Genomic DNA, 14,108 nt, shown 5'->3' on the forward strand with positions numbered 1-14,108 from the left:
TCACATTAGCAATGCCTACAGGTCCTCTCATGCCGGCAATAACAATGCCCTGGAGCTCCCAGTATCACGCTTAGAGGGGAACCGATGCTTGCACTTCTTATTCTTCGACTCTGTGTAAAGCATTGGGGTCCCCTTGTGCCAACAAGGACAACATCAAATCCTCACAATTCCTTGGTGTCAGGTCTGATGCTGATCGGTCCCGGGGCCCTAACAAAGCACCCAACATCGAGGAAGATGGAGACCTCTGCAATGCTGGTACATTCCGTGTCAGAATTAATCCACTGCAGCCGTCAGGGCCAACGTTGATGGACCGGACTTGGCACCAGAAATGCATTTGCGCTGGATTTCTCTGACTCTTCCTTTGCATATGCAGGCAGAGGACACAGGAATGAATGTCGTGGTCTGGCCCCAAGCATTGGAGATACCAGTTATGGGGATCAGTCCCAGAGATGACACTGGGAACAGCACTTGAAGTCACAGGAAACATTCTGGGACATGGAAGGGGAAAGAGCAGATGCAAAATCAAACAGCTGAATGGTGAGAAGAAAAAAGGCCTAAGGGGGCCTCTGGAGCCAAAAAATAAATACAACTTTAAACCTGCAGGAAGGGCACCAGAAAAAAAAAAAAAGAAACGTGATGAGGAGAGCCCACAAACGCAACCTCTCTGCTCCATGGAAAACTGAATACTGCTTTACATCTCTGTGATCTGCTTTATCTTGATTTCTTAGATATACCATGAACACCAACCTATCCTTGCCGGTCCCTTGACACTAATCGACTAGTAATGCCATCTCCTAACTATGCTCATGATGACTCCACTAGATCCTCTGCATTTTTCTGTCACCTAGCCTTTGGAATAGCCTTCCTCCTAATATCAGGGCTGAACTTTCATTGTGCAAATTGAAGATATTATAGAAGACCTATCAAACATATAAACGGCGAGTGACCATACTCACTCGCAAATACGCAGTAGAGACTTCCCTCTCTGTCCCGCCCCCGTCATCACGTATTGACGCGGGGGCGGGGCAGAGATGGAAGTCTCTACTGGCATGCTGTAGACGTCGGAACCGCTCCCCCTCCCCCGGAGTCGCCGCCGCCCCTCCATCTGGCCCGAGCACTGTGAACTTACATCACCACGCAGCAGCAGGCACATCAGCAAAGCTGCCGTCGGGCTTCCTTCTCTGCCTTTGTCCCGCCCTCGCTGACATTACGTCACACGAGGGCAGGACAAAGGCAGAGAAGGAAGCCCGCCCTGACAGCAGCTTTGCTGATGTGCCTGCTGCTGCGTGCTGATGTAAGTTTACAGTGCTGCTCGGGCCGGGTGGAGGGGTGGCGGCGGTGACGCCAGGGGAGGCGGGGCGGCGCCGACCTCGGGGGGGGGGGGGCTCAGAACCCCCCCCCCCCATTCCAAAAGTAGCCCGTTTTCACGGGCTCAACGGCTAGTTCTTATGAGTAAAGGAGCAAGAGCAGGGAAAACAAATAAAGAGAAACATATACCCAGGGATTCCACTTAAGCATTCACCCTCAACTCACCTCCCTCACGAGTCCTGTGTGACCAAACAGTACAGCTACAAGCCAAACAGGGAGGGCCTGCAGACCTGACCTAGCACTGAGCCACATTTCTCTTAAGTTCAATCAGGAAACGGTCCATAGACTTATCCTGAGAGCTCTCATGAGCTCTTCCCAAGCCCCGAGAAGCCCGACTACACAACCTGCTGCTGCACCAATCCAAACTAAAATCATCTGTTGGAGGAGTACTGGCAAATTCCGGGACTGCACCAATCCTTGTAGTGGCGATGATATCACTGAAAGTCAGTGTTCCTTGCTTTCATCTACTGTTTGAGACTCCATTGGTATGGATTGGTCTAACAGGTGAAAAAGGAATATCTATTTTTTTGGTCTTTTTTCCTTTTTATGCTGAATACTGGATTCCCCTGCTTTTGTATACTGAAAACTAATAAAATCATTTCAGGAAAAAAAAGGAAAGAATGTTGCCTTTCAACATCAGACACACATGCAAAGTTTTGAATGCACAAACATCTAATACTTACCATCTTTACTGTTAAATAAAATGAAAAGATGACCCTACCTTTGAAGTCATCCCTTGGACCATGTACTTCCTTCTTGTTCATTTTTCTGTCTATGCAGGAGTTATGGGCACTTTTGGAGTTGTTTTCCAGGTAAGCTGAACTTGTTCCTTTCTTTGAGGGATGAGGATCACAGAGTTTTGCATTAATCTTATACAATTCGAGGGCCTTAATGGCCGCTGCATTGTTATCCATACGAAGAAAAGTTGGACAGGAAGCACAAAACTCATTCGTGCATGCCTCATTTCCACAACCCTCTGTTAACTGGTGGTAGTAACGTTCTATTAGATGCTTGGCAGCTGCTCGCTTCCTGTATTAAACATTAAAAAATTAAGCAAATGTATTAGTACAGCTTTCATACGCGAAACCCATACATATTAGTAAGTTGTTAGTCAAGCTGCAAAATGATCAAATCGAGGCCTCGCAACTGAGGGCACAAAATAATAAAAAGCACTGTACAATTTCAAATCGTTACATTATACTAAGCATAAATTAAGTTGCAATCTCTAAATGAACTGTAGGGGAACTATACACTGTACTTGTGCATCAGTAATTGTAAATGCCTAAGTTTACTTTGAAAAATACATAAAACTATGCTATAATGGTGTACAATTATTTGAATATTTCTACTGCTGTGATCACTTATTGTCTATGTCCAGCTGATTCTTGCTGTATGCTGCCTTGGGTGAATTTCTTCAAAAAAGTAGTAAATAAATCCAAATACATAAATACAAGAATAATAAAACAGACTAGGACAGCAGATAGAGAAAGCCCACCAATTCAGTCCACTTTCTTTCACATTGCAGTAGAACAAACTGTATCTATCACCAGCTTTAACCTCATTATACTAGAATTGTATTTCTTGTTCTACACCTTCTTGAATTCAGAACCCTTTAATCTTCAACACTTTACTTATTTCAAAATTTATATTCCGCACTACCTACCAATTCTAGGCAGATTACAACATTACATGTTTAAAATAAAATAATGAAATAAAACATAAGTATAGGATAAAAACAAAACAGCAATACAATCTGGACATTATTACATTTTGCCAGAAAGGGTAGAAGATTCACTTACCTGTAATAACCATTCTAATGATAGTAGTACTGAGCACATACTGGTGAGTAACATGGCTTGGGTGCGAAATAAAAGGACACTTCTTGAGCTTTTGGGAATATTTGATGTCTATGTAAAGAATTCCCCAGCATGTCACTCAACTCACTACTCTTCAATAGCTTACGAAATTTAATTCCAGACATGAAACTAAAGATTATCTCCATACAAGATGGTGAGTGGATAGTGTGGCTCACTGTCTTACTACCCTTAGAAAAGATAACGTCAAATAGATTTATTTGGCCTTGTCTGCAGAGAAAAAGTATCAAAGGGGTGCCCACTCTCAAAATATCTTGAGTACCACCTCCTCAGGGGACCACTTCTATGGTTGCAAAACTACTCAGGTTGCAGGTAGTTTTCCTTGCCTGCCAGGAAGGTGGCCCTGATGGTCATCCCATGAAAAATGGCCCAGTGCAGAGTGATCAATTTGGGGAGTAAAAATCCAAGGGAGCCTTAGGCTCTAGGAGGTGAGAGGGCAATATGTACAGACAGGGAGAGGAACCTTGGGGTGATGGTGTCCAAGGATCTAACAAAATAGTGTGACAAAGCAATGGCCATAGCCAGAAGGATGCTATGCTGCACTGAGAGAGGCATAACTAGCAGATGAAAGGATACCACTGTACAAGTCGTTGGTGAGGTCCCACCTGAGTATTGTGTTCAGTTATTTTGAGGCTGTATCTTGCTAAGAATGCAAAGAGACTAAAATAGGTCCAGAGAAGGCAACAAAAATGGTATGGGGTTTGTGCCAAAAGACTTATAAGAAGAGACTGGAAGACCTGAATACATATACCCTAGAGGAAAGAAGGGACAAGGAAATATGATACAGATGTTTAAATACTTGAAAGGTATTAATATAGAAACAAATCTTTTCCAGAGAAGGAGGAATGGTAAAACTAGAGGACATGAATTGAGATTGCAGGGTGGTAGACTTAGGAGTAATGTCAGGAAATTTTTTTTCAGAGAGCGGATGATCAAGCCTGGAATGCCCTCCCAATGTTGGTGGTAGAGACAAAAACGATGACATAAATCAAATGGTGTGGGATGAACACAGAGGATCTCTAATTAGAAAATGGACGGTATAAAAAACCTAAACTTAAATGGCTGAATGTGTGAGGATATGTCGAGTCACGCTTAGATGGTGACTCCGGCTGTGATGAACTAGGGACGGTGCCAGGCAGACTTGTACAGTCTGTTTCCTGTATATGGCAATCTGGTTTAGGATGGGATGGAAAGGATTTTGACAGCAAATTTAGTGGCTGGAACCAGAGAACAGTGCTGAGCAAACTTTTATGGTCTGTGTCCTACAAAAGACAAGACAGATATAGGCTAGAGTGGGCTTCAACAGCAACTCCAGTAGTTTGAACTTAAGAACAGGAGTGGGTGGACTTCTATGTCTACGTCCCTGAAACGCCAAAGGCCATGATTAAATCAACAATGAACATAATTTAAAATATTTAATCATGAATTGATGAGTGTGACAGTTGGTCACACTGTATGGACTGTTTATGTCTTTATCTACCATCATTTAGTATATTATTATGTTCCACATCTTGACAGTCTCCCTGCTTGTTGATGTAGTATAACAATCCGATAGAGAATGACACAGTTACCGCTACCAGAGATATACAGCGGTAAACTGCTGTAAAGGCAACACTCTAAAAATAAATTACTGCGGATGTAGGGTCAAAACATTTTATCGCCAAGCGGGAACAGTAAAAAGCCTTGTTCCCCAGGGGAGGAGTCAAGATGGCGCCGACACGCTGAACGCTGTAAACCTGCTCAAAACAATTCGCTGCTGAACTTGATTTTCCCCCCCAAAAAATAATGCCCCATAAGCGAAAAGGGTTGGTGAGAGCCTTACCTTCTCAGGCTCTTACGTCCTCCCCGATGCAGCGAACTCTGGACGGATTTGCAATTCGGCATCCACCAGGTGATTCGGGAGGAGGAAACCCGCTTGACGCCAGTGCAGGGGCTCAGACGTCGCTGGAAGTTGAGACCCCTTTGTCTCCCCCGACTGTTGGTATTCCACTCTGCCCAGCTGCGATTCGGGAAGGGGTTGCTGAACTACAAGCTCCGGAAGTCGGAGGCGGTGTGGCCAGCGGAGAGGGCCCCCTCCTAGAGTTGGAGTCGGCTGTTGAAGGTAAAACGACGCGGGAGATCCTGCCAAGAGTGGTAACGCTTGACATGCTTTGGCAGTCAATGCAAAAAATGCAAGATTTAATAATAAATTCTACTCAAGAGACCAAAAAACTTGCTAATACTGTAGGCCAGCTATCTCAATCTTTGGATAAGCTGAAGCAAGATTTAAAAGATCAGGAAAAACACTCTCAGGAAGAAGCTGTAAAAACTAATGAAAAATTTATTGCAGTGATGAAAGATAATATGTCTATGCGTCAAAGGATTGAACAAATAGAAAACTATAATAGGCGATTGAACATGCGAATTCTTAATTTCCCCAAACCAGTAGGAATGTTACCATATGATTTGTTCAAAAAGTTTCTTGTGGAGAACTTAAAATTTTCAGCTCAAAATATTCCGCCGATAAACAAGATTTATTTCTTACCTACAAAAAAAAAAGATCGAGAAGGTGTTTTGGAGGAAGCTGAAGAATTGAATGATATTTCACAGATATTGGAGGACTCCTTGTCCGAGGTGGTAACTAGAGCTACCCTCCTTGTATCTTTTGTATTTGAACAGGACTTTGACGCTGTATTAAAACTTTATTTTAAAAATACACAGCAACAATTTTGTGGACAGAAATTGTGGATATTTCCTGATGTGACTAAAATCACTCAAGCAAGAAGAAAACAGTTTCTGGAAATGAGAGAGGAAACCAGGTCTTTAGGGGCAACTTTCTTACTTGCTTATCCTTGCAAGTGTGTTATAAAATATCTAAATATAAAGTATGTGTTCTTTGTACCAACACAATTGAGAGAATTTATAAATATGAAAAAGCTTGTCAAATGATAAAACCAACATAAAGTATTGTATGGTGGTATTTAGGGCTAGGCCTTTCCTTATATATTTTTCTTCTTTTTATGTTCCCCTGAACAATTTTGACTCCTTCCTCATTGATTGTGGTCAAAGGAAGATATGGTGAAATATTAATGTTTTTCTTTAGTTAATTTTGTTTCCACTTGAATGTTATGTATCATATCTGTATTTCATGTTGCAAGTATAATGCTTGTAAAATTATGAAAATTTTCAATAAAAAAAAAAAAAAAAAAAAAGCCTTGTTCCCGCAGTTAAAAAAACATTTTCTCCTCCCTGCGGGTATCACTCACATCACTTACACTTTCCTGCAGTCAGCCAGCAGCGATTCACACAGGTCAGCTCAGTAGCCTTCTTCCTGTCAGTCCCGCCCTCTCTACTGAAACTTCCAGTTTAATCTCAAACAGAAAGTTGCAATAGAGAGGGCTGCACTTGGCAGGAGGAAGGCCATGGAGCCGGCCTCAGTGAATGCTGGCTACAGGAAAGTGTTAAGTGACACCAAAACCTTTAGAGTCCAAAATTCCAGCTGTAGCATCAAACCCCAGACAACCTCACACACTACTTGTGTCAATGTTGTGTCTTCAGTAATTTAAGTGAGGTAGCTTTTGTCAAACTTTGGGATAGAAGGGGCGGAGAGCGGAGTATGTGAGTTCTACCATGGCCCGTTGAGGCGCGTGGTAAGAATTTGGTACTAGAGACAGAAGGCAGATTTTGAAGAATGAGTGCGCTTTTAAAACAGTGACTCCCTTTTTTCACTGATTTATCTTGTTCATTTGGTTTTGATATATCTGTACTCAACTGTTTAAAATATTAAGAGGCACACCGAGGCTTAGGCTACTTGGCTGGAAGACCGTTAGCTGTGTGTGCGTCAGTTCGCAAGCTCGTTGGAATCTGAAAGCTTGCACAGGCTTTCTGGCAGGTGCTTGCAGATACTCTGGTGTGAAGATAGTTGTGCTTTAACCCTCATTTTGAGCACTAAGCAAAAAAGAAATTGGAAAAGATTAAGCTTTCGCTCTCAGCGTGCTTTCTTCAAAGGGTAGGTAAAGGGAAGATTTTCCTGTCCAGTGGATGTTATTTTGGGCTTCTATAGAAAGCCAGGTGACAGGATTATTGGAATTGCTGAACCCTCCTTGGCTGAACCTAGGTGCAGTCGGAGAGCAAAATGGGTTGGAATTAAAAAAGACGATGCATTGCTGCATAGGTTGACATGTAAATGCTGCTACGTGATAAAAGCAGTGACCTTTCATCTCCTGATAATAAAAAGTAGCCACTCCCTTGTTTCCCAATTGTATCTCTGAAATAATACAAAAAAAACTGCACAAAACAACAGGGGTGGAGGTGGGGGGCGGGGGGATATTCCAAATGACCAATGTAGAATAGTAAGAGCGTCCAAAATGTTTATTCGCCAAACTAAACTGACCCAAAAGACCCTACACAGGCCGTGTTTTGGCATGCAGTCTAGTGTATTGTGCTTGAGTATTTCATGGTTTTCACACTCTCTGAGTTGCTGATTCACCTGAACCATATTGACCCCTGTGCGGAAGCATCTTCTATGTCCAAAGAACATAGCCAGTCTCCTTTTGAAGAAATTGTATTAGGGTGCCTAGGGACCCTTAGGTCTTGAATGGATGGAATTCCCTCCCCCCCCCCCCCAAAAAAAAAAATATCTACTATAATAAAACTGACCCTCAACGTTCTGAGGACACTGACGTCAGTGAAGCCAAGCCACTGACTTCAGTTCCTTCAGGTTCGAAGGTTCGTGGTGGTGAAGCCACCGGGCCCCGCCCTCGCGTCAAACGTCATGACATCAAGGGCGGAGCAAACGTTGAGGGTGAGTTTTATTACTGTACCTGTGCTCCGCCCTCGCGTCAAAACGCGATGACATCGAGGGCGGCCCAGGAAAATCGCCACCCACACAGCTATGACAAGTCGACAATGCTAACAACAGCGGCGGCGCATGAACCAGCTACAACCGCGACGAGCCATGGGGCGGCCCAGGAAAATCACCACTGTTCTCCGTATGTGAGTCACCCCCCCCCCCCAAAAAAAAAGCTAGCGCCCGTTTCATTGCTCTGAGAAACGGCCTTCTTTCCTAGTACATATATATATATTTTTTTTTTCTTTGTGATCAGGTTGTATCACACTGACTTCCAACACAGATGAAAGTTCCTTTGTAATTATATTCTAACGGTCATGGCTTGATCAAGATGCTCTCAGAGGGCAATTTGCGGGTGTTCTAATAGACGACAATGTTATCTGAAGGCACAATCTTTAAAACCCACCAATTGGAAATAAGGAGCCAGTGATTTGCATAAAAGCCAAGGCTCCCTCCTACCAGTACACTGTCCAGTAAAGATACAGGAACACTGGCTACATTTTTGTGAAAACAGTCTAAACCCCATCTCATATTTTGGCTGCAAAACTGATTGGGGTTTTTGGGCTCTAATACATATTGCAGAAAAATATAAGTCACTATGTATTTTCCACACTTCCTCCTTTTTCCCCACTTGCAAATGGAATTTGTCAGCTTTCTGCAGCGGGAAAGTGTCTGCAAACTCTTCCACACTGCACAGCATGTTTCACCACAGAGAGGGTGGTCTCCCACATGCTCATCTGTACTTCCTTCAGGATTCTGTAAATGGGTACTGTTGCAGCACCCTGAAAAGGGAAAGGGGTGCGGCTGAGGAACTGGAGAATATCCAACTTTGTCCTAGGCTGCTACTCCCTCTGTCTCAAACAGAATGGTAGAAACTATTTCCTTTATAAAATCCATTAATGAGAGATCATCTGGTGGCGATTTCCTACTCTTATGAGGTGGGAAGGGATTGGACGACAAACTAGGTGAATCCTCCTCAGAGAGAGTCTCTATCAGTTTCCCAGGAGCTATTTGGCCCAACTTCCTAGGAAAAGTCTGGGTCTCTGCCTGTCTCGACCTACTGACATCAATAAGATCTTGGCCTTGGGCATCAAGACATTGGGTATTTCTTATGTGCCGGTGAAGTTTATTGCCCCTATGAAGAAGCGATCAACACCGGTGTAGGAGACTTAGATGCCGAGCCCTTTAAGGTCTTGATGTTGGTGTCCCCCATGCAAGCAGTGCAGGGTCTTGGCAACCGGCTAAATGTTTCTCGGTTTTGACAACTTGATGTCTCAGCATGCCTTGAGCAAAGAAGTATTTGATCCGTTTCTCAAACTTCTTCATCAGCTACTCCCCAAAGGTTGCTGTCAACAAAGATGTAGAGAGTATATTCAGAATAGCCACATCCTCCCAAGTCACCTGAGGAGTACTGGAAACAGGGTCTTGGGGTCCTTGGAGGCTGTTGCACCCCTTCAATGTCACAAAGGATGAGTGATCCTTACATTATGAGTGTTTCGAGGACACTCATGACCTCAGTGACATGAATCTCTTGGTGCCACACTCCAATGAGGTGTGATGTCTGTGCACTCCAGCCTCCACCTGGAGTTTGATATCATGGTCCCTCAGAAGCTATGAAGATGAAGGTGAATCGTTCCTCTTCTTTGGATGAGACTCAGATGATGACCGGTCCTGATGACCTCTCATCAATGCTTGACATCAAGGGTGATCAGGGCATTCTTGATGTTCACACACTCCCAGTGTACACTGCAGCTCCAGGACCCAAGACTGATGTTTCTGATGCTGAAATCAATGGACCAGACTTATCTGCACCAAACCTTTGCTCGTACTGTTTGTTTTTTTTTATTACAGCCATGAATCTCTCTTGGACATCTGTGAACATACTGTAGTTTACAACAAGACAGATCCAAGTCAGGCTCCAGCCCCTGCAGGCACCAGTTAAGAGTATCTGTTACAGATATACTCCTATTGTTCTGGGTGCATTTCATAAAGCTATTAAGGGCTCTCTTTTGGGACATGTCCAGAATCAAAGACATGAAGAATGGTGTCGTAACCTGAAGTCCTGGGTAAGGCCTATATAGAGGATAACACATACAAACACACACAAAAAAAGCAAACTTAAAAGCAATTTTAAAGAAAGAAAAACTAACTAAAGATGCTAACAAGAAAAAAAAAACAACTTACAAAACTTCAACTTATACAGAAAAAGAGGTCTTGATGTGAGCTCTACGGAAAGACAAAGACTGAAGCAGAAGTGGCACACATGTACAGTGAAGTTGGCCTACTCAAAAACTTCTAGAATCTCTAAAGCTGAAGTAGCGATTCCCATGCCAGACTCCGTTGTGAAATCACTCATGTTGCGAGAACTTGCTACTCTGCTTGACCTCAAAGAAAATATGATTTCCAATTCAAATGCTTGAAGCCACAAGAAATCAGACTCAAAGAAGACTCATCAGCTTGGTTAAAAACACTCTAAGGTCCAAAGACAGAAGGCGGCCTGATAAGAGGATTCAAATATATTTTACAATTACAGATTGTACAGGAATTGTTTTCTTTCTATATAAAATGCTCATATGAGCCAATAGCATTCAAGTGAATTCTTGAGCTTTAAGCATGGAATGTCCCGTCAGAAGAATCAGAAAGAAGAAGAGATTACAGATGCCTGTCAAAGTGCTTTGTTCAGTCAAATGGTGACCAAACCCATGAGGCGATGCTGGATCTAGTGCTCACAAATGGAGGAAGTGTTTCTAACATCCAGGTAGGTACTCACCTAGGCAATAGTGCTCATCACACGATATGGTTTGATATAAGAGTGAAAGCAGAGTGCAGATGCACAAAACTCAAAGTACTGGATTTCAGACATGCTGATTTTGGTAAAATGGAGGAATACTTGAAGGAGGAGCTGATGGCAGGGCTATAAATATGGCAACAGATCTTTATACAAGGAAAGTAAACAAAAACAAGAGAAACAAGAAGCCTATGTGGTTCTCCAAACAACTGGCTGAAAAAAATAAGTGCAAAAGAGGCTGTGTTCAAGAAATACAGAAGAACACGCGCCCGACACCTCCGAACAAGCGGAGCCCAGTGAAGAAACAACAGCCGGCGAAAAAGGCCCCGAAAAAACCGGAGGCAGCACCGGACCCGAAGAAACCTTGAAGGGAGAGCAAAATTTACACGTTCCGGCTGCGTGAACTGCGCGACGCTGACCGACAGCAGCTGTTTGAACTTTTAAGCCATATCGAAAAAACAGGTGGCCGCGCTTACGCGGTTCGCACCTTTCTTTTTTCTTTTTTCATTTGTTTAAACTGCCTCCGCTAAAACGCAAGAAAATAGAGGAAATTAAATCTGACGAGAAAAATCGCAGTTTAAAGTCACAGACACTGAATTATTTTCTTCTGTTTGGTTTTTTTTTTTTTTTTATAACTCCTCAATCATAATAAAACACTGGAGCTGCCTGCTCGTTAGAAGTCTGGGGAAAGAAAGGCTGCTTCTTTGAATTTCCTTTTATTTGATTTAATTCTTTTAAAGCAGCTGCCTGTTAAAAGTGGCTGCCTCTCCCAAAGACGGTACACCTTTCCAGAGAAAGGGACGGCCCTTCCCTGCTAAGCCAGGGAGATGGGGAGGAAGGGGGGTGGACTCGAGACACCCGAGTTTAACACCCCCGAGGCTGTCAAAGAAAGAAGAGAAAGGAAACCCTGTCAAGCCTCTAAATAAGATTCCAGGCACAGAAGAATTATCACAAATATCTGTAATATCTAAAGAGAAAAGGAGAGAGACTAATGGGCTCACTTCCTACCTGCTGGGAGACTGAGAAAATACTGAGGCTAAGGTCACATGGCCAGGGCTCCTATTGGCTCTCTAGAGTCAGAGTTTTTTCTCAGTCTCCACCTGCTGGTAGGCGAGCAGAACCCATCAGTCCAATCCTGGTCCGGTCCGGAGGGACGCTAAGGAAGAGGCTGTGTTCAAGAAATACAGAAGAACGCAACAAGAGGATGACAGAAAAATTACCAGAATAAACTCAAAGGAAGAAAAGAGGGAAACATGGCTAGCGAAAATGCAGGCGGAAGAAAAAGATGTAAAGAGATGACAAGTGCTCAAGAAATACAGAAGAACGCAACAAGAGGATGACAGAAAAATTACCAGAATAAACTTAAAAGATACGAAGAGGAAAATCAGCTAGCAAAAGTGCAGACAGAAAAAAAAAAATGGATAAAGATGTAAAGAGGTGGAAAGCTCCCCCTGTGTTTCTCACCTAGCATTATAAGAAAGCGTTTATTGTATTAGCACTGAGAGACAGGGATTCAGCAGTCAGATTCTTTGTGTTAATTACAAAGCACTGTTCTGCACCTTATATAGTATTACAATATTGTGATTTCCATAAGTACAGCCAAGAATAATACATACATGGCATGTTAGTGCATACACATAATACTGATTAATAACATAACACTTGCTAATCTTGTTAACTGCTCCTCACTAATGAGTGATGCCTTCTAGCACCACCTATTTTGGCAGAAGGTGCATAAAATGATACAGTCCAGACATGCGTGGTTAGTGAAAGTTGGTCAAAAGGTAGTTTGAAGAGGTCAATAGCCTCTCACGTCTTCGCACACTTTTTGAGGAAAATAAATTCTGCTCAAAACCAGTTTGCACCTATATGACAGGGATATACTATGTGCCTGGTATTTTACATAAGACACATTCCCATGATTTATGTTCAGGTTCACGTTAGCTTAATTTGATATACCACTAAGGTAAAAACACCATACAGGTGCACAATACATAAGTTACAGGATAGTCACCATACAAAAGGAACTACAATAATGAATAGGATAGCAAACAAAAAATGGCAAAAAAGCATATAGAAAGCACAAGGTAGCAAACAATCAAATACAGCAATCACTGCAGGCACTTGTCCACCAATTGGCCAGTCTGTAGCTGAAATACACGAGAGGGAATAGGCCTATGGGAAAACTTATATGGCCTTGTCTACCAAATAGTTTCTCATGGAATTCCACTTCTCATTATTGCTTATTCATCTGTTATACTGGATATGTCACATTAATAACAATGATACCTGTTAATTTGTTTCTCTGGTTGTTCTTATATGTTCTATACTAGTAATAACTGTTAGCCATATTGAACTGATATTGGGATATCCCAATATAAGTACAATAAAATAAACCTTTTTCAGATATAGGACTAGATACTATATATGGCGCCTGAAAAATTGGGGCCGAAAATTATTTCAGCCTAAGCGTAGTTTGTAAACCATGCTTAGATTTAGGTGTGATTTATAGAATACGCCTAGTAGCCATGCTTGTGCCTAACGCTAGGTGAATCCATTTACACCAAGTAAAACTTGGTGTACATACCGGTACTTAAGTTAGGCTTGGAGCAGATGTATTGTACAATTGTGAACATAGATTTTTGGAAGGCCCACAATCCACCCATTCCACTCCCCCTATTAGGTAGCATGCATTAGAATTTACGCGCATACACCTAGCAAGTTGTGCGCATAAATTCTAATTAATGCTAATTAGTATCTAACTGCTTGGAAGTGGCAATTATAAGCGCTGATTGGCTTAAATAATTAAATTGCTCTCACTAATCCAGAGTACAACCGGACTTGCACACGCAATTTCGGTTGCACTATATAGTATCCAGGGATATTGGGGAAAGGAGAAAAGCTAGGAGTGGAACTGGTAGACTGAAAGATGCTGAGAACAAATATGTGGAAAGTGATGAGGATAAAGTGAACACACTACACAAATACTTCTCTTCGATGTTCACAGATGAAAATCCTGGAGAAGGACCATGGTCAGCTGCCGAGGGTATATCTGGGAATGGAGTGGATACTGCACTATTCATGAAAGAAAGTGTTTATAGGCACCTGAAAAATCTGAAAGTGGACAAAGCTATGGGGCCAAATGGGATACATCCCAGGATACTGAAGGACCTCAGAGAAATCCTGGTGAGTCCTCTTAAGGGTTTATTTAATAGATCATTAGAGAGAGGAGAGGATCTGTGAGATTGGC

General features: G+C 42.5%; 1 protein-coding gene across 1 annotated transcript in view; it reads right to left on the reverse strand.

Annotated features, from left to right (window-relative positions):
• UBE3A (ubiquitin protein ligase E3A) overlaps positions 1 to 14,108 on the reverse strand; it is a 201,939-nt gene that overhangs the window by 147,252 nt on the left and 40,579 nt on the right. Inside the window, 1 exon segment of the mRNA XM_030201384.1 lies at positions 2,090 to 2,397. Within this exon segment, the coding sequence (XP_030057244.1) occupies positions 2,090 to 2,397 (308 nt within the window).

This window comes from Microcaecilia unicolor, chromosome 4 (assembly GCF_901765095.1).
Source record: "Microcaecilia unicolor chromosome 4, aMicUni1.1, whole genome shotgun sequence".
Lineage (NCBI taxonomy): Eukaryota > Metazoa > Chordata > Amphibia > Gymnophiona > Siphonopidae > Microcaecilia > Microcaecilia unicolor.